Source organism: Pristis pectinata, chromosome 24, assembly GCF_009764475.1.
Source record: "Pristis pectinata isolate sPriPec2 chromosome 24, sPriPec2.1.pri, whole genome shotgun sequence".
NCBI classification, from domain to species: Eukaryota; Metazoa; Chordata; class Chondrichthyes; order Rhinopristiformes; family Pristidae; genus Pristis; species Pristis pectinata.
The window spans coordinates 1001966-1021923 of NC_067428.1; the positions used below are offsets into that span (position 1 = coordinate 1001966).

Sequence of the window (19958 nt, forward strand, 5' to 3'; positions counted from 1 at the left end):
ACAAGAATGTGGGGAGAATAAAAAAAATGGGATTAATGTCGGATTAGTGTAAATGGTAGCTCACGGTGGGGACTCGGTGGACCAGTTTGCCAAACATCTATTGTTGGATAAATGTCAAAATCAATTAAGGAAGTAATTGCAGCATGTTTGGAAAACTGTAAGCTCAGCGGATCCATGATACCCAATTCCTTGGTCACCTCTATGATGTACTGCTCCCGGAAACCATCTCAAATGCTCTCCGGTGAACTCGTTCCTACAGTTACCCTTTCCGATGTGATTAACCCAATCGACATGAAGAATAAACTCTCCCATTATTGCATTGCTCTTTTCACTCATCAATTACGTAGAGTCAGCACGGCTCATAGAACACAGAACAGTCCGGGAACAGACCCTTTGGCCCACGTGTCTACAAACACAGACTAATTCTGTTCAGGCTTCACATGGCCCACATCCTTCCATTGCCTGCATATTCATGGCTACATGAAGGGGAAATCATGCCTAACAAATCTATTCGTTTCTTGAGCAAGTATCAACCAAGGTGCAGAGAGGGAAACCAGCAGGTGTTTTGTACTTAGGCTTCCAGAAGGAATTTGCCAAGGGACCCTGTGGTTGCAGGGGAAAGTACCACAAGGGAGAGATGGAAGAGCAGACTAGGGAGTAGTGAAGGGAGAGATTCGTTAAACAGGCTGAAAGGGAGAGGTGCAGAAGTTGGATGAGATGCAGTCAAGGGCCTGTATTCTGTGGTACGGGGGAAGCTGCAGTTCAAGAAGGAATAAATTTCAAAGACGTCTGTACAATGTGGTCTCCTCCACACTGGAGAAACCAAGTGCAGACTGGGTGAGTCCTGAGCTTCCAGTTGCTGCCACTTTAATTCTCCATCCCACTGCCGGTCACTCTGTGGCACCCTGCATTGTTACAACTCGCCCCAATGCAAGCAAGAGCAGCAACACCTTCCACAATCAATATTAAATTCTCCGACACTTGGTGTCACCTTATAAAAAATATTCATGTTTGTCCTATCCTTCCCTCCCCCATCTCCTCTGCAGGTGAAAGCTAATGTGTTTTCTCTTTTTCAGTTCTAACAAAGGGTCTCAGACCTGTTCTGTTCTCTTTCCACAGATGCTGCCTGACCAGACAGCTTCAAGGATTTTCTGTTTTATTTTATACTGAGAGAATGTTTCCTCTCATCAGAGTCCAAACACGAGGGCATGCTCCCAGAATAAGGCGGCATCCAATTTAATACCATGATGAAGAAGAATTTCCCCTCAAGGATGAGAGTCTTTGGAACACTTTTCCCTGAAGCAGAGTCCTTGTACATACTTAAGGCTGAGATAGACAGACATCCAATCAAGAGGCAAATCCAGGTTTATAGGACAAAATCTTTGAATATTCTAAGCATAGAGAAGGACATGAGTCAAGGGGTGAAAAGTTAGACAGGAAGGTAGTGTTGAGCTTACAGTCTGATCAGACAACTCCTGATGAGATGGTGAAGCAGTCAGGAGGAGGCTGATCATACATTAGTTTTTCCAGACTTGACGACGGTAGCTGATGAAGACCCCTGAAGGCCGGTGATGGAACTGATGATTTTTGATACACGTTAATGACATGAGTGCTCAGGGTAACTTTTCCAAATCTGCAGAATAGCATTTCCAAATTTGTGGATGGCACAAATGGAGTTTGAAGACCAGGATCAGACATTTTGGACAAAAGATGCAAAAAGGATAAGGAATTTGCGTTTTTTTTTAAAAAGTTGCAGAGCAGTTAACACTCGAATTCACTGTGTGGGGCATATTATTTGAATAATGAGGGCAGAGGAGTGGGAGAGGAGGAGAAGGATATTGACTGAATTTGATGGGCACCTCTGTGCAGTAACAATTCTATAGGCTACATTACCAGGACTAGAAGAACATTATGTATGGTGATGGCACAGGATCGGAAACAAAGATACAGGTAGAAAGACTATACACTACCCAATGTCCTGTGGGAAGTTGCCGAGCTGATGGTGGACGTACAAGCAGCTGTGGTACTGAACGATGCAGACAGTACGTTTGTTGCACTGACGTTGACTGGCAATGATATTCCCGATGGTGAACCAACAGGCAAACCCGGCTGTACAATTTCAGGACTACTGAGGGAGTCATCAAGAGGGTGATCACCCTGTACAGTCAGCGGATCTGCCACAAAAATCAGAGACAAAGGGATGGGTGAAGCAGCACACAGAACATCTGATCACCTATCACAAATCATATTCTTAGAAATGAATTATTAATACCTTCTAATCAACAAGGAAATAAACTACACTGCCCTGCTAAGAATGACCACAGGTTCACCCAGGCCACTTGCATGAGGTTTGTTGCTGAGGAAAGCATTGCTCCACCAACATTAAACTGTGGAAACTGCAAACAGTGGCAGCACAGAGGTCACATTACTGAATCAATAAGCCAGAGGCATAAACTTAAATCCAGTTAGTAACCTGGAATTTAAACAGATTGAGGAGTGAAGACCACAAAACTATCAAATCATCACAAAAAAAGTACATTCTGTGCCCTTGTAACATTCACTGCTTCTTCCAAGTGTTGTTCAACATGAAGGTGCACAAATGTCATCCAAAGGGAGAAAATGTGTCATCCTCACTGGTCTAGTCAAGCCACTGAAATGTACAATAACCACCACTTTAAAGGAGGGAACAAAATAAAATTGTATGGACCACTTGGGCAAAATCATTCTGGGCCCAATCAAATCTTACAAAGTCTTTCTCACAAAAAAGGCAGAAGATACAAAAGCCTGAAAGTATGTACCACCAGCCTCAAGGACAGCTTCCATCCCGTTGTTCTAAGACTATTGAACAGTTCCCTAGTACAATAAGATGGTCTCCTGACCTTGCACCTTATTGTCTACCTGCACTGCATTTTCTCTGTAGCTGTGACACTTTATTCTGCATTCAGCATAGTTTTACCTCGTACTACCTCAATGCACTGTGCAGCGAATTGATCTGTATGAACGGTATGCAAGAGAAGTTTTTCGCTGTACCTTGGTACAAGTGACAATAATAAACCAATACCAATTATCTGGGGACTGATGCCTAAATAGGGAAAGCAGTCCACAGGCCAGTCAATGAATATCCTGATGTAGTTGTCCTCAGATTTCACACCCAACAGGTCAGCATGCTCCCTGCAAACGTTAAATCCCACTGGAGGACAGACCTACCAGATGGTGCCAAACCTTGATATGCATTGATCCAAGTCCTCAATGCCGACTCCAGACCACTACAGTCTCATGTCATCAGGTCAAACATATGCAAGGAAACTTCCTCCTGATTACTGCCAATATCCTCTCTCAGCTGATGAATCCTCCATGTTAAACAATGCTTGGAAGAAACGCTGAAAGTACCAAGGCACAGAATGTTCTCAGGGTGGGGACTTCAGTGTTCTTCACCAAGACTGTTGGTACCACCAGCCAGGACTGAGCTGCTTAAATACTGAAGGGCCCAGTCTGGACCACAGGCAGGTCACACGTGAACACGAGGGTAAACCAACTTGACCGCGTCCTCAGCAATCTGTGCCCATGACAGAGCTCACTACAATAAAGAGAGAGAGAATCTCACCTTCACACCGAGGACATTCCTTACTGTGTTGTGGCACTACCACCATGTAAATTGGGATCAGCTCTGAACCGAGGTGGCAGCACAAAACTGATAAGAAATAATGTACTTCACCACAACGCGTAACCTCATGGCACAGAAGATCCCTCACACGACCAATACCATCAAGTCAGAGGATCACCCAGAAAGCACTCAGGAGCAGTAGCAGGCATATCTAAAGATAGAGGGCCATTCTGGTGAAGGTGCAGCACAGGACTACATGCATGCAAAACAGCAAAAGCTGACAGAGCCAAGTGATTTTGCAACCAATGGATCAGATCAAAATACAACAGTCTTGCCACATCAGGTTGTGAAGGATAAGCGACTGAATAGCAACCAGGAGGAGGAAGTGGCTCCAAGAACACCCCCATCTTCAACAATGGCAGGGCCTAGAAAGTGAGAGCTGTGGGCAGGTGCCTGCAGCAAGAACGCATCACCCACGGTGAACCAAAAATTGACTGAAATTCCGATCCCAAGCTGCTGTGCAGCCCAGTATCAAAGCTGAACCCGTCATACAGTCTAAGCTAAAAAGGAAATCCTTAACAAGCCATTGTCAGGCAAGTGGTTAAAGTGTCAGTGGGCAAGCATTTTAGAGATCATGACCATAACTCAGTAAATTTCAAGGTAATTATGGAAAAGGATAAGGATAAGGATGATTCGGATATTAAGATTCTGAACTGGGGGAAGCCAATTTGAACATTGAGAGTCAGGATCTGACAAATGTAGATGAGGAACGACTGCTTGTGGATAAATCTACATCAAACGAATGGGAGTCTTTGAAAAGTGAAAGTGAGTTGAGGGCCAACATGCTCCCATAAGGGTGAAAGGCAAGAACGGCAAGTCCAAGGAACCCTGGCTGTCAAGGTACATTGAGAGTTTGATAAAACAAAAAAGAAAGCATATGGAATGTATAGAGTACTGAAAATGGGGAAGGTCCTTCAAGGAGTAGAGAATATAGGGGAGTACTTAAAGAAATTAGGAGGCCAAGGAGGGGCCATGAAATATCACTGGCAGATATGATTAAAGAAAATGCCAAGGCATTTTATAAGGACACGAGGAGCAAGGAATTACCCGGGGAGTGGGATCTAAGGGGCACTATGTATGTGGTGCTGCAGTAAGTGGATGAGTTCTTAAATGAACACTTTTCCTTACTCGGCAAGGAGAAAGAGATGGAAGCTGGACATTCTGGGAAGGGAGCTGATGAAATTTTAGAGCATATTGTATTTAAAAAAAAGTGGTATCAGATGTCTTAGAGGACATAAAGGTGGACAAATCCCTAGAGCCTCATGAGATATATCCCAGACTGCTGTGGTGGGCAATGGTGGAGAAAGCTGGCCCCCTGACACAGATTCTTCAATCTTCATTAGCCACTGGTGAAGTGCCAGAAGACTAGAGGACAGAAAATGTGGTTTCTTTATTGAAGAAGGGTAAAGAACAAAGAACTTGATTGAGTTTTTTCGATGGTGACCTAGTCGATGAGTGCAGGGCAGTAGACAAGGCTTATGTGGACTTCAGTAAGGCCTTCGTTAGGCTGCTGTGGAAGGTTGGATCGCATGGAATCCAGGCAGAGCTGGCTAATTGGGTACACAATTGGGTTGATGGTAGAAAGCAGAGGGTGATGGTGGAAGGGTGTTTCTCGGACTGGAGGCCCATGACTAGTGGTGTACCTCAGAGGTCGGTGCTGGGCCCATTGCTGTTTGTCACTTAGAACCATAGAAAACTACAGCACAGAAAACAGTCCATTTGGCCATTCTAGTCTGGGCCAAAACATTATTCTACTAGTCCCATTTACCTGCCCCCAGCCCATACCCCTCCAGACCTCTCTTGTCCATGTATCTATCCAATTTACTCTTAAAAGTTAGGAGCGAGCCCGCATTTACCACATCAGATGGCAACCCATTCCACACTCCCACCACTGAGTCAAGAAGTTCCCTCTAATGTTCCCCATAAACCTTTCCCCTTTCACCCTAAAGCCATGTCCTCTCGTACTTATATCAACGATTTGAATAATGTCCAAGGCATGGCTAATAAGCTTGCAGATGACACTAAAATTGGTGGTATCGTGGTCAATGAAGGTTATCAAAAATTAGAGGGATCTTGATTAGCTGAGTAAGTGGGCCGAGGAATGACAAATGGAGCTTAATTCAGATAAGTGTAAGGTGTTGCACTTTGGAAAGTTAAATCAAGGTAGGACTTTCACAGTGAACGGTAGAACCCTGGAGAGTGTTGTAGAACAGAGGGGCCTTGGAGTACAAGGTTCCCTGAAAGTGGAGTCTCGGGTAGACAGGGTGGTGAAAGCAGCTTTTGACATGCTGGTCTGCGCAAGTCAGGCTATTGAGTATAAAAGTTGGGAGGTCATGGTGCAGTTGTACAGGACGCTGGTGAGGCCTCACTTGGAGTATTTTGCTCAGTTTTGATCACCCTGCTACAGGAAAGGTGTTATTAAACTAGAAAAAGTGCAGAAGAGATTTATAAGGATGTTGCCAGGACTTGAGGGACTGAGTTACAGGGAGAGGTTGGACAGACTTGGCCTTTATTCCTTGGAGTGTAGAAGACTGAGAGATGATCTTATGTATAAAATCATGAGGGGTGTAGATAGGGTGAATGTACAGTATTTTTCCCAGGGTTGGGAAAAGATTTAACAGGAACTTGAGGGGAAACTTTTTTTTACAAAAACACAAAGGGTGTTGTTATGTATGTGGAGTGAGCTGCTTAGAGGAAGTGATCAAGGCAGGTACAATAACTTTTAAAAGACAGTTGGACAGATACATGGATTGGAAAGGTTTAGAAGACCAAATGCTGGCAAATGGGACTAGCTTGGATAGGCTATCTTGGTTGGCATGGACTAGTTGGGCCAAAAGACCAAGGGTAGCAGGATAAACTAGGTAATTACAAGCCAGTGAGTCTTAAGTTTTTGGAAGTTAGTAGGAAAGTTATTGGAAAAAAACTTCCAGGATCAATCTTCAGAGAAAGGCAGGGATGGATATGAGAGTGTCAGCATGGCTTTGTTGTATCCGTGTTGTATTGCTCTATGACTCTATGCAAGGCTAGTCTGGAAAGTTCGATTGCATGGGATCCAGGAAGAGCAAGTTAAATGGATACATAATCAGTTTGATAATAGGAAGCAGAGGGTGATGCTAGAAGGTTTTTCTCCAGACTGGAAGCCTGTGACTAGTGGTGTTCCCCAGGGCTCGGTGCTGGACCTATTGCTGTTCATCATTTCGATAAACAATTTGGATGTGAATCTACAAGGCATAGTTAGCAAGTTTGCGGATGATACAATAATAGGTGGTATCATAGACAAAAGGTTATCAAAAATTACAAGGGGGAGCTTGATCAACTGGAGAAGTGGGCTGAGGCAAATAGCATTCAATCTAGATAAGTGAGATGTTGCATTTTGGGAAGTCAAACCAGGGTAGGACTTGTACAGTGACTGGTAGGGCCCTGGGGAGTGTTGTAGAGCAGAGGGACCTAGAAGTACAAGTAGATAATTCCCTGAAAGCTGCGTCACAGGTAGACAGGGTGGTGAAGAAGCCATTCAGCACACTGGTCTTCATCGATATAAGATTTGGGATGCAATGCTGCAATTGTACAAGACATTGGTGAGGTTGCACCTGGAGCATTGCGTACAGTTTTGGTTACCCTATTATAGGAAAGACGTCATTAAGTGCAGAAAAGATTTACAAGAATGTTGCCAGGGCTTGAGGGCCTGAGTTATAGGGAGAGGTTGGACAGGTGCTGACTTTATTCCATGGAGCGTATGAGACTGAGGTGATCTTATAGAGGTGTGTAAAATCATGAGGGCATAGATAGGGTGAATGCACACACTCCTTTTCCCCGGGGAAAGGGAATCAAAAACTAAAGGGCATAGGTTTGAGGGGGAAAAGATTTAAAAAGGGACCTGTGGGGTAACTTCTTCACACAGATGATGGCGGGTATACGGAACAGGCTGCCAGAGGAAATGGTTGAAGCAGGAATAATAACATTTAGAAGATAGTTGGACAGGTACATGGATAGGAAAAGGTTCAGAGGGAAATGGGCCAAACATGAGCAAATAGGATGAGCTTGGATGGGTATCTTGGTCAGCATGGATCAGTTGGGCCAAAGGGCCTGTTTCCATATTATATAACTCTGACTCCAACCTGTCTGCTGTCCACTGGACTTGCTTGATTAATTTAGTCAGTCACCCCACCTGCCACAGTGCCACCATGCTTGCCATCCCTGGCCAATTTAGTTCAAACCCCTCCCGAATATCAGGAGCAAACCTTCCTGCAAGGATATTGCTCCCCATCCCATTTATGTGTAATCCATCCTTCTTGTTCAGCTCACTCTGCCCCTGCACCAGCTCTTGGCCACACACTCATCTGTCCTATCCTATTTCTATCCTCACTAGCACTTCAATGATCTTTCAGACATGGGGATGTTCACTGCTGACAGCACAATTTTCAATTCCATTCCCAACTCAGCAAATAAAGGAGCAAGACCTGGACAACATCCAGACATAATCTGAGAATTGTGCCACAAAAGTACCAGGCAACCTTGCTGACAGAAGGGTTTAATCCTCTAGCCTTGGCATTCAATAACATTACCATTGATAAGACCCCCAACACCACCCTGCAAGTCACCATCAACCAGAAACTCAACTGGATGAGTCACAAATTCTGAGTATTCTGTGGCAGGTAACTCACCAACTGACAAACAAAGCCTTTTGATCATGAGACGCAAATCAGGGGTGTGATGGAATACTCTTTACTTGCCCCAATGGATGCAGCTCCACCTCTCAAATAGCTCAGTCGGAGCAGTCTGCTTGATTTGCACCCCATCCACCACCCGAACCATTCATCCATCATCAGCACACAATGGCTACAGTGTTCATCATCTATGAAATGCAGCGCAATTACTCATCTCAGCAACTCCAACAGCATCTCCCAAACCCACAACCTGTAACACCGACAAGGGCAGGCGGTGTATGGCAACGCCAACTCCTGCAGGTTTCCCTCCAAGTCCTGACCTGGGAAAAAGACTTGCTATTGATGAAGCAGCTTCATCAGCAGGACTGAAGCAGTTCAAGAGCACAGCTCACTGCCAGCTCCTCAAGGCCAATTAGTGATGCCAATAAAACCTGGCGTTGCCCCACAATCTGGAAAAATGAAAACATTTAAGAAAAATTGAAGAATCAAATAGAATTGTTTTTCAAAAACTGATCCTGTCAAATTCCTGTGGCCAAGTCAGAGGAACATTTTGGAACAGCCGTGTTTTCTATCAGATCCACAACATGCACGTACTGCAGCCAGAACAGAAACAAACAGCCCAGTGGGTAAAAATGCAAAGTCCAGCTAATCACAAAACTAATATGCACTTCATCTTCTCTGTGGATTGTCACCTTGTCGTGGTGGAGAAGCTTGTGTGGTCCTGAGATCCCAAGAGCAATGCCGTCTGAAGCTATGCTCCTGGTAGGGTCACCCATGGCGGTAAGGTCAATGGTGAGGTCCCTGACAAAGAACAATCCAACCAAGACCTCAACTGTGGAACAGGCGGATGAAGTTATTTCAAACTCAATGACTGTGAAGGCTGCAACAAATCCATCAGCTCCAATTGTCATAGTTTCCATGCCACTAGAGTCGGTTGACTTGTGAAGTATCGTCTGCTTTTTGTAGTGCAACATCAAGTACACGTTAAACAAATACACCCACAGGCGTCTTAGCTCTGTGGGCTACTTCTGATCAACGGAACGAAGACCATCATCCTCGACCTCGAGGAATAGCCACGACGACGATACACTTCATGCACACGTAGCTCCATGGTGGCATTTGTGCCAGAGTAATGTTACGGGTCAATTCCAAATACTTGAGAACAACCAAGATGCATTCCACAGCAGTTAGTTTGCTCCAGTGTCCAAACCGATAATTATCCCTCATCTGATCTAAGTGCCACCACATTACCACCTGTAGGAGCTTGCACTTCTCCTATTGACCCGTGCAAAATTAACTACACAACAAAACGCACATCAGGAACTGTACAGTGATCCAAGATGACCTGGATTGTGAAAGATAAGCTATAAATGCAAAATCATTTATTCTCAATAAAGAAAGAGAAATCAAAGCTGCTCACAAACACATTTCAGATATGGAGTCCTTAGTTCACAAACAACTGCAAAACCTCTGTCTCTCTGGGAAGAGATTCCTAAGGACTTGTTACTAAATGAACAGTTTCTTAAGAAATATCAACAGAAGGTAAGAATGCCTACACTGTTGTACGATTATATTGAATTCCACAACTGGTCAGTAGTAGTCTGAACTGTCTGTAGCAGGACAACATATGACTAAAAGAAGGGTAGAAAAGAGCCATTATGATAAAGATATGGGAGCAATTTAAAAAAAAATCAAATCCGTACCATTATCATCGAGTGTAAGGTCTACAACCTCGGCAGACGTTGTTCGGTGCCCAGGCGGCGCCTGGACACTGGAGGCTGCCAGTTTCTTCATGGTGCGACCACTCCATGCTCCGGACACTGACGGTCTGTACGGGTTAGAACAATGACAGAGTGATCCAACACTTCCCATAAAACTATTTTAACACATTAAGCAAACTAACAAAAACTGAGAAACTGTCTCCAACACGTGACTAATCTACAGTACGAGAGGAGTCCGCACTACTAACTACCAGGCGGAACCCCGAGAAGTTAACAGAAGCCTAGCTCAGTAACAGTATCACCAATAGAAGGCAAAAACAGGCTGGTACATGCCCTTACCTTTCATCATCTACAACATTGATGATCTCCACCTCACTGTCACTGGAAGTGATGTTTACTTCTTCACTAACTGGCAATGTGGACACAGGTAGTGGCTCAACAACCAAAACATCATCTTCATCCATTGGGTCTGTGGTGGGAACAGGTTTCATACAGTTTATAGAGTCAGAGAGTCACAGAGCCATTCAACACTGAAACAGGCCCTTTGGCCCAACTCATCCATGCCGACCAGATGCCCATCAAAGGAAGTCCCATTAGCCTGTATTTGACCCATATCCCTCTAAACCTTTCCAATCCATGTACCTGTCCATATGTCCTCATGATTTTATACACCTCTATAAGATCACCCTTCAGTCTTCTATACTCCAAGGAATAAAGTCCCAGCCTGCTCAACTTCTCCCTATAACCCAGTCACTCAAGTCCTCATAAATCTTTTCTGCACTCTTTCCAGCTTAATGGCATCTTCCCTCTTACAAGGTAACCAAAACTGAACACAATGTTCCAAATGCAGCCTCACCAACATCTTGTACAACTGCAACATAACCTCCCAACTCCTGTACTCAATGCCCTGACTGACGAAGGCCAGCGCGCCAAAAGCCTTCTTCACTCTGCCCACCTGTGACTCCACTTTCAGGGAGCATTCTGACTGGTTGCATCACTGCCTGGTATGGAGGCTCCAATGTGCAGGATCAAAAGACACTGCAGCAGGTTGTAGACTCAGCCAGCTCCATCATGAGCACAACGCTCCCCACCGAGGACATCTTCAAGAGGTGATGCCTCAAGAAGGCAGCATCTGTCATCAAGGACCCTCACCACCTGGGACATGCCCTCTTCTCTTTACTACCATTGGGGAGGAGGTACAGGAGCCTGAAGACCCACACTCAAAGTTTCAGGAACAGCTTCTTCCTCTCCAACATCAGATTTCTGAATGGTCCATGAACCCTACCTCATTATTTCCTCTTTTGCACTATTTATTTATTTTTGCAACTTATAGTAATTTTTATGTCTTTATATCTTGCACTGTACTGCTGCGCAAGACAACACATTTCAGAACATATGTCAGTGATAATAAACCTGATTCTGATTCACGCTCCTACATCCCTCTGTTCTACAACACTCCCCAGGGCCCAACTGTTCACTGAAAATCTTCCCAAAATGCAACACCTTGCACTCCACTGTGCAGGGAAATGAACAATTTAACAGACGGCATTGTCCTGGATGGTGTTGAGATTCTTCAGTGCTGCTAGAGCAGCACTTATTCAGGAAACTCCATTTGCCATTCACAGAACTTGGGAACAGCACAGGAACAGGCCCTTAAACATGATACCAAATCTCTTCTGCCTGCACATGATCCATATCCCTCTGTTCCCCGATTATTCATGTGTCTATCTTACAGCCTCTATCGTATCTGATTCCACTACTACCCCAGTAACTCATACCTAGTACCGACCACCCTGTGTAAAAACTTACCCCGCACATCTCCTTTACACCATCCCCCTCTCACCTTAAGTGCACGTCCTCTGGTATTTGACGTTTCTACCCTGAGAAATAGATTCTGACTGTCTCCCCAATCTATCCCTCTCCTAATTTTATAAACTTCTATCAGGTCTCCCCTCAGCCTCCAACTCTCCCACTCTCTACTTTCTGCCTGCACCCAGATAACAATCCGTTCTGCCACTCACCCCAACTCCACATTCCCTGACCTTTGGCCTACAATGGAATACACTATCAAAGGCCTTTTGAAAATCTAGATAAATTACATCAATTGGATTATCAATGTCTACCGTCTGTCATCTCAAACTCGGTAAGGTTATTCAAGCCAGGCTGACCCTTGTGAAATCCATGAATTACTTCTCTGCAGAGACACCCAGCAGCAAAACAGGCCCTTCGGCCCAGTGAGTCCGTGCTAACCATAATCAACCCACTTACACTAATCCTACATTAATTCCAATTATTCTCCCAACATTGCCATCAACTCAGCCCAGATTCTACACTCTCTGCACATTTGGGCCAATTAACTTACCAACCTGCACATCTTTGGAATGTGGAGAAACCAAAGTAACCAGAGGAAACCCAGGCAGTCACAGGGAGAACAGGCAAACTCCACACAGACAAGTACCCAGGTCCCTGGTACTGCGAGGCAGTAGCTCTACGAACTGTGCCGTCCTGTAGATGTTTCACTATTCTCTTTAGGGTTCCATTATTTTTCCTATTACCAACGATATGCTGGCTGATCCATAATTCCCCAGAAATCTTACTCCCCACTTTCCTGAATAAGTGCTGTTCCAGCAACACTGAAGAATCTCAACACCATCCAAGACAATGCAGTCTGTTCAATTGTTCATTGCCCTGGACATTTATTCCCTCCATCACCATTTACAAAATGAATTGCAATTATTCACCTGACCTACCCCAAAAGCACCTCCTCAACCTCTACCACCAAGGACAAGGGCAGCAGATGCGTGGGAACAGAACTATCTCCAAGTTTCCCTCAAGTCACACACCACCCTAACTTGGAAATATGTTGCCAGGCCACTGCCCCCTTCCATTGGGCAGAAGATACAAAAGCCTGAAAACACACACCACCAGACACAAGGACAGCTTCTATCCCACTGTTATAAGATTCCTGGACAGACCTCTTGTATGTTAAAGCCAATCTCTTCACTCACAATCTACTTCATCATGGCCCTTGCAGCTCATTGTCTGTCTGCCTGCATTGCACTTTCTCCATAACCATAACACTACATCTTGGATTCTGTTATTGATTTTCCCTTGTAATACCTCAAAGTATTTGTGTTTTGAAATCATCTGTATGGATGGCTTGCAAAACTAAGTTTGGTACATGTGACAATAATAAATCAAAACAAATACCAACTCGTCCATGCCGACCATCGCATTTGGCCCACGTCCCTCTGAGCCCTCCTGTCCATGTACTTATCCAAATGTATTTTAGATGTTCTTATTGTACCTGTCTCAACCCCTACCTCTGGCGGCTCATTCCATATCCGTACCACCCTCTGCATTTAAAAGTTGCCCATCAGGTCCCTTTTAAATCTTTCACCTCTCACCTTAAGCCTATGCCCTCTAGTTTTTAGTTCCCCTTCCCTGGCAAAAAGACTATGTGCATTCACCCTAACTATACCCCTCATGATTTTACACCGCTAAGGTCACCCCTCACTCTCCAGGGAATAAAGTCCTATCCTTCCCAACCTCTTCTTATAACTCAGGCCTTCGAGTCCTGGCAGCATCCTTGGAAGTTTTCTCTGCACTCTTTCCAGTTTAATGATGTCTCTTATATAACAGGGTGACCAAAACCGTACACAATAATCCTAGTGCAGTCTCACCAAGGTCTTGTACAACTGCAACATGATGCCCTAATTACTACCCTGACTGAAGGCCAGTGCGCCAAACACCTTCTTCACCACCCTGTCTACCTGTGATGCTACTTTCAGCAAACTATGTACTTGTAGGTCCCTCTGTTCCACAACACTCTCCAGGGCTCGACCATTCACTGTACAAGTGCTACCCTGGTCTGACCTTCCAAAATTCAACACCTTGCACTTATCTGTATCAAAAGCCATTTGCCAATCCTCGGCCCACTTACCGAGCTGAGCAGATCCCCCTGTAACTTTTGATAACCATCTTCACTGTCTATGATACCACCTACTTTAGTGTCATTTGCAAACTTAATAACCATGCCTTGTACACTCACATCCAAATCAGTGATATAAATAATGAACAAAGGTTCCAGCACTGACACCTGTGGCATCTCCACTCAGAGAAACAACTTTGACCATCACTCTCCGCTTTCTACGATCAAGCCAATTATGAATCCAATTAGCCATCTCTCCCTGGATCCCATGCGATCTAACCTTCCAGACGAGCCTGCATAGATGACCCCTTTAATCCCCAAGGGCACCCACTCTTTCCCCAGCTACCCTCTTGCTCCAAGTATAATTACAGAATGATTTACGATTCTCCTTAATCTCACTTGCCAGATCAATATTTCTGACTTCTTTTTGCCATTCTAATTTCCTTCTTAAATAATCTCCTAAACCTTCTATACTTCTCAAGGGACTCACTTGATTGTAGTTGCCTGTACCTTTTGAAAGAATCTTTTAAAATACTTTTTTAATCTTTTAAAAGATTCCCACTTGTCAGATGTTGTTTTATTTGCTCCCAATCTACTTTCGCCCAGTTCTCTTGCACTATCAGCATCAGCCATGTCTAATTTTCAGACCTTAATTTGAGGACCAACTTCATCACTTACCATAACTATGTTGAAACTAATAGAATTGTGGTCACTGTTTCCCAAGTGTTCCCCAACTGACACTTCCACCACCTGTCCAGTTTCATTTCCTAAGATGAGGTCTAGCAAAGCCTTTCTTTTATAATTTTCTAAGACAATATGTAGATAGTCCTGTCATGGAGTCATACAGCATGGAAAGAGGCCATTGGCCCTACTGGTCCATGATGACCAAGATGCTCATCCAAGCCGGTCCCATATCCCTCTAAACCTTGCCTATCCATGTACCTGTCCAACTGTCTTTTAAAAGTTGTCATTGTACCTGCCTCATCCACTTCCTCTGACAGTTCATTCCATATTCCGACTCCTCTGTGTAAAAAAAGTTACCCATCAGAATCCTATTGAATCTTTCCCCTCTCACCTTAACCCTATGCCCTCTCATTCTTGATTCTCAACCCTGGAAAAAGGACCGAATGCATTCACCCTATCTCATACTAATAAGCACTCATCACCCGATCTGGTTCTACCATGCTCTGCGTTGGATTTGCAAGGCATCTTTGGCGTCAGCCAGTCTTTCCTCAGAATCAGAAGGTTCCAGTGCTCATGCTCCACTCCACTCCACTGAAACCTGGCCCAACACTACAGTGCAGCAGAGGCAGCACACATGACTAGAAGTGCAGCTTTTCAGATGATATATTAAACAAAGGACTTGTCAGGTGGTCAGCAGTTTCAATGGCACTATTTTGAAGGGAAGGAGGGTAAATTAACCTTGGTGTCCAGAACGATATAATTTGGCCAACATAATTAACACAGTACACAAGGGAATTCTCACAATGGTCTTTCTAGAAGCTTGTTTGTACAAGTTGGTTGTTTTTCCACACATTATAACCAGTGACTATTTAATGGTTGACTAAAGCACTTAAGGATTGAAACTATTTTAGGATGTCTTGAAAACAGAATGCGCTTTATACAGTAAATTCGAAGGTCTTTATAAGGAAGGGCATCATTTTTAGCTCCATCTTTTACGAATCATTAGGATAGCAGTGACTTGGGAGTGGTTAGATCCCCATTTGCCTACTGTTCTGAATCAAAATAGCACAGCATGGAAACAGGCCATTTGGCCCAACTCATCCACACTGACCAAGTGGGCACCCTTCTGTATTAATCCCATCGCCCAGCACATGATCCATAGCCCTCTATGCCTCAGCGATTCAAGTGTTCATCTCAACACTTCTTAAATGCTCTCAGTGACCCAGCTTCTGCCACTCTCTCAGACTGTGCATTCCAGGTACTACTCTCTCTCTCTCTGGGTGAAGAATGTCCTCCTCATATCCCGTGAATCTCTTCTTCCCACTCCCCCTTACCCTAAAGCCTGGGTTGTAGATATGTCAGCTTTGAGAGGTGCTGCTAAAATACCTTGGCTGAATTGGTGCATTTTGGAAATTGTATGCATTGCAGCCACAGTGTGCCAGTATGAAAGACACGAATAGTTAAGATGGGATGCCAATCTGGTATATTGCTTTGGCACAGATCGCATTGCTTTCATTTTAAACCAGATCTGCATTAGAAACATAGAAAACCTACAGCACAATTCAGGCCCTTCGGCCCACAAAGTTCTGCCAAACATGTCCCCACCTGAGAAATTACTAGCTCTCTTACACATAGCCCTCTATTTTTCTAAGCTCCATGTACCTATCCAAAAGTCTCTTAAAAGACCCTATCGTATCCACCTCCACCACCGTTGTCGGCAGCCCATTCCACGCACTCACCACTCTCCGAGTAAAAAAACTTACCCCTGACATCTCCTCTGTACCTTCTCCCCAGCACCTTAAACCTGTGTCCTCTTGCGGCAACCATTTCAGCCCTGGGAAAAAGCCTCTGAATATCCACACAATCAATGCCTATCATCCTATACACCTCTATCAGGTCACCCCTCATCCTCCATCGCTCCAAGGAGAAAAGGCCGAGTTCACTCAACCTGTTTTCATAAGGCATGCTTCCCAATCCAGGCAACATCCTTGTAAATCTCCTCTGCACCATCTCTATGGCTTCCACATCTTTCCTGTAGTGAGGCGACCAGAACTGAGCACAGTACTCCAAGTGGGGTCTGACCAGGGTCCTATATAGCTGCAACATTACCTCTCGGCTCCTAAATTCAATTCCCTGATTGATGAAGGACAATACACCATATGCCTTCTTAACCAGAGAGTCAAGCTGTGCAGCTGCTTTGAGCATCCTATGGACTTGGACCCCAAGATCCCTCTGATCCTCCACATTGCCAAGAGTCTTACCATCATATTTGCCATCAAGAGTCTTACCATTACTCTGCCATCATATTTAACCTACCAAAATGAACCGCTTCACACTTCTCTGGGTTGAACTGCATCTGCCACTTCTCAGCCCAGTTTTGCATCCTATGTCCCGCTGTAACCTCTGACAGCCCTCCACGCTATCCACAACACCTCCAACCTTTGTGTCATCCACAAACTTACTAACCCATCCCTCCACTTCCTCATCCAGGTCATTTATAAAAATCACAAAGAGTCAGGGTCCCAGAACAGATCCCTGAGGCACACCACCGGTCACCGACCTCCATGCAGAATGTGACCCCTCAACAACCACTCTTTGCCTTCTGTGGGCCAGCCAGTTCTGGATCCACAAAGCAATGTCCCCTTGGATCTAATGCCTCCTTACTTTCTCAGTAAGCCTTGCATGGGGTACCTTATCAAATGCCTTGCTGAAATTCATATACACTACATCTACCGCTCTTCTTTCATCAATGTGTTTAGTCACATCCTCAAAAAATTTAATCAGACTCGTAAGGTAGGACCTGCCCTTGACAAAGCCATGCTGACTAATCCTAATCATATTATACTTCTCCAAATATTCATAAATCCTGCCTCTCAGGATCTTCTCCATCAATTTACCAACCACTGAAGTAAGACTCACTGGTCTATAATTTCCTAGGCTATCTCTACTTCCTTTCTTGAATAAAGGAACATTCATCCAGGCAAATAGACAATGCCCTGTCACAATCCTGAAAGCTACAAGGGCACCAAGTAATCTGGTGCTGAATTACTAACTGCACAACACAGAGCTACTGAGTGCTCTTGTCTGCACAGTATTTACTGGTCAGGTTCAATGAAGTTTCTGGTCACTGGTGACCTTCACAATGCTGATGTTTGAGCAATATGCATTGGTAAAGTTACCGAGTCATGGGGAGGTAATTAGATTTGCTCTTGCTGGAACTGCCATCAGTTGGCACAAATATAAAAAGATGTTAGCGTCTGCCTGAGCCTGAATGTTGTCCAAGCTGTGCCGCCTGCTTCACTCTTTAGAGAGTTGCAATTGGAACTGTTACACCAATACCCCCGATTCACGTCCAATAATCAAAATCTGCCTCTGCACCAACTATTTTGCCACATATGCCACAGGACTAAATGAAGAATACAAGAAGAATACAAGAGTGGTAACACCAATGTTGCAAAGAAGCGGTGCAGGAAGACAAGATGCTTCTTCCCAACTCCCGGTACAAAACACTCTTTTGGATCACCTGCACCGGACTTCTGAGAATACACGCCCCTACTTAGATCTGAGTCACCCTGAGACATGCTGCTGTGTACCTGCCAGACCTTCATCTGTATGTAGAACTCATGTTCTTTTTAATATGGCTTCTAATCAGCACTTGAGTCTGAAATCTGCTTTAACAATTCCAAACATGTTCAAATTATGGTACATACCACCCAATTAAAAAATGCATTTTAAATTAAAAGTGGAGGGACAGCTCACGAGAAAGCAGAGGAGCAGTGCCCTCTGAGCCTTCCTGCATCATGGTAATTCTTAAGTAAAGCCTGTGCTAGTTGACTACGGTACTGTACCTAGAGGTTCCTGATGGTTGGTCTGGTCAGTGTCACAGGTTATAACCTCATCAAGTTCTGAGTTGCTGCTGGAGCCTCCATCACTCGAGCTGCCGATCCACTGCGGAGTGCAGTTCCTGCGGATCACGGCTTCCCTCGACCTGCGCATCCGCTGCATCTGTTCTTTCTGTTTCTGGGTCCTCTGGCACTTTTTCAGGCGAGGCAGCTTTCGAGAGGACGAGCTTACTGCCTTAATGTTAAGCTGGCTGCTCTTGACATCCTGGGCCCCAGAAGACGAGGCAGCCCCAGCCACATTTTCCTGATATTCCCCTCCAATCCTCGCTGATGGGCTGGCATCTGGGAGCCTGGGAAAGAAGGTCAAATAATTCCATACCATCACCACGTTAGGAAAAAATCCCATAAAAAGGGTCAAAGTCAAATCACCCAAGGGCAAACCAAGGCAGCAGTAATACTATATGATGCCTATTGGGATCAATATTGAGGGAATATGGGTGTTTTTTGGAACTGTCAGTGCATAATGAAAAAGGCTTAATTAAGAATCTGGCAGTTAAGGGGCAATTAAGGAACAGTGATATTATGATAGAAATTTGTATAAAAGTTTGAAGTTATTTACTTCAGTCTGAAACTAGGTTCTTAAATCAAAGCAAACTACAAAGGTAGGCAGTGCGAGTTGGTTCCAAAAGACCAGGGACAACAAAGTATATTAAAACAGACAAGTAATGGATAATAGTTTTTAAACAAAATTATACTTTAAAAGAGCAAAGATCCAAAAGGGAAAGTACCATGGCCAACAGAGAAGTTAACAACTGTCATGGAAGAAAGAAGAGGCCAAATTATAATGTTGCCAAAAAGAACAACGAGCCTGATGTTAGGGAAATTAGGTCATCTAGCAGAAAGACATTGATAAGGTGGAAAGGCGGTAATGACCAGGAAACAAACAGATCTAAGAGCTTCTATTGGTATGTACAAAAGTAAAAGATTAGCAAAAGTTAATTTGTCCCCTTAAAGTGGCACAGGACAAACAATATTGAGAAATAAAGAAATGGCAAAGGAATTAATTTTTTTTGCTCATCTTCCTGAGACACAGAAAACCTGTACGGAAATAGTGGAGAAGTTCAGGTTTTGAATAAATGTACACAAGGGAATGAGTTGAAAAAAAACAAAAGTTTTGACAAAATTAATGGGACTAAAAGGCAATACATCTGCTGATGACCTGCAACTTTGAAGGCAAGGTTACGAAGACGTTAAATCTTCTGAAAGTCCCAGGATTTTACAATAGTTCCTACAGACTGGGAGGCAGCCAGGAGGAGAAAGAAAAAAAACAGAAGTGGACTAGTGAGTCTGACATCATTAAGAGGGAAAATGCTAGTATCTATTTTCAAGTGACTGGTAACAGTGCACTTGGAAAACAACAAGAGGACTGGGCAGAGTCAACATGGATTT

At 44.2% G+C, this 19958-nt stretch overlaps 1 protein-coding gene across 1 annotated transcript in view; it reads right to left on the reverse strand.

The window, feature by feature from the left end:
- LOC127582630 (E3 ubiquitin-protein ligase Arkadia-like) overlaps nt 1-19958 on the reverse strand; it is a 100383-nt gene that overhangs the window by 55650 nt on the left and 24775 nt on the right. Inside the window, exons 3-6 of the mRNA XM_052038094.1 lie at nt 18516-18859; nt 10392-10521; nt 10035-10159; nt 1971-2174 (exon numbers count right to left, since the gene is read on the reverse strand). Of these exons, the coding sequence (XP_051894054.1) occupies nt 1971-2174; nt 10035-10159; nt 10392-10521; nt 18516-18859 (803 nt within the window). The remainder of the gene's footprint in view (nt 1-1970; nt 2175-10034; nt 10160-10391; nt 10522-18515; nt 18860-19958) is intronic.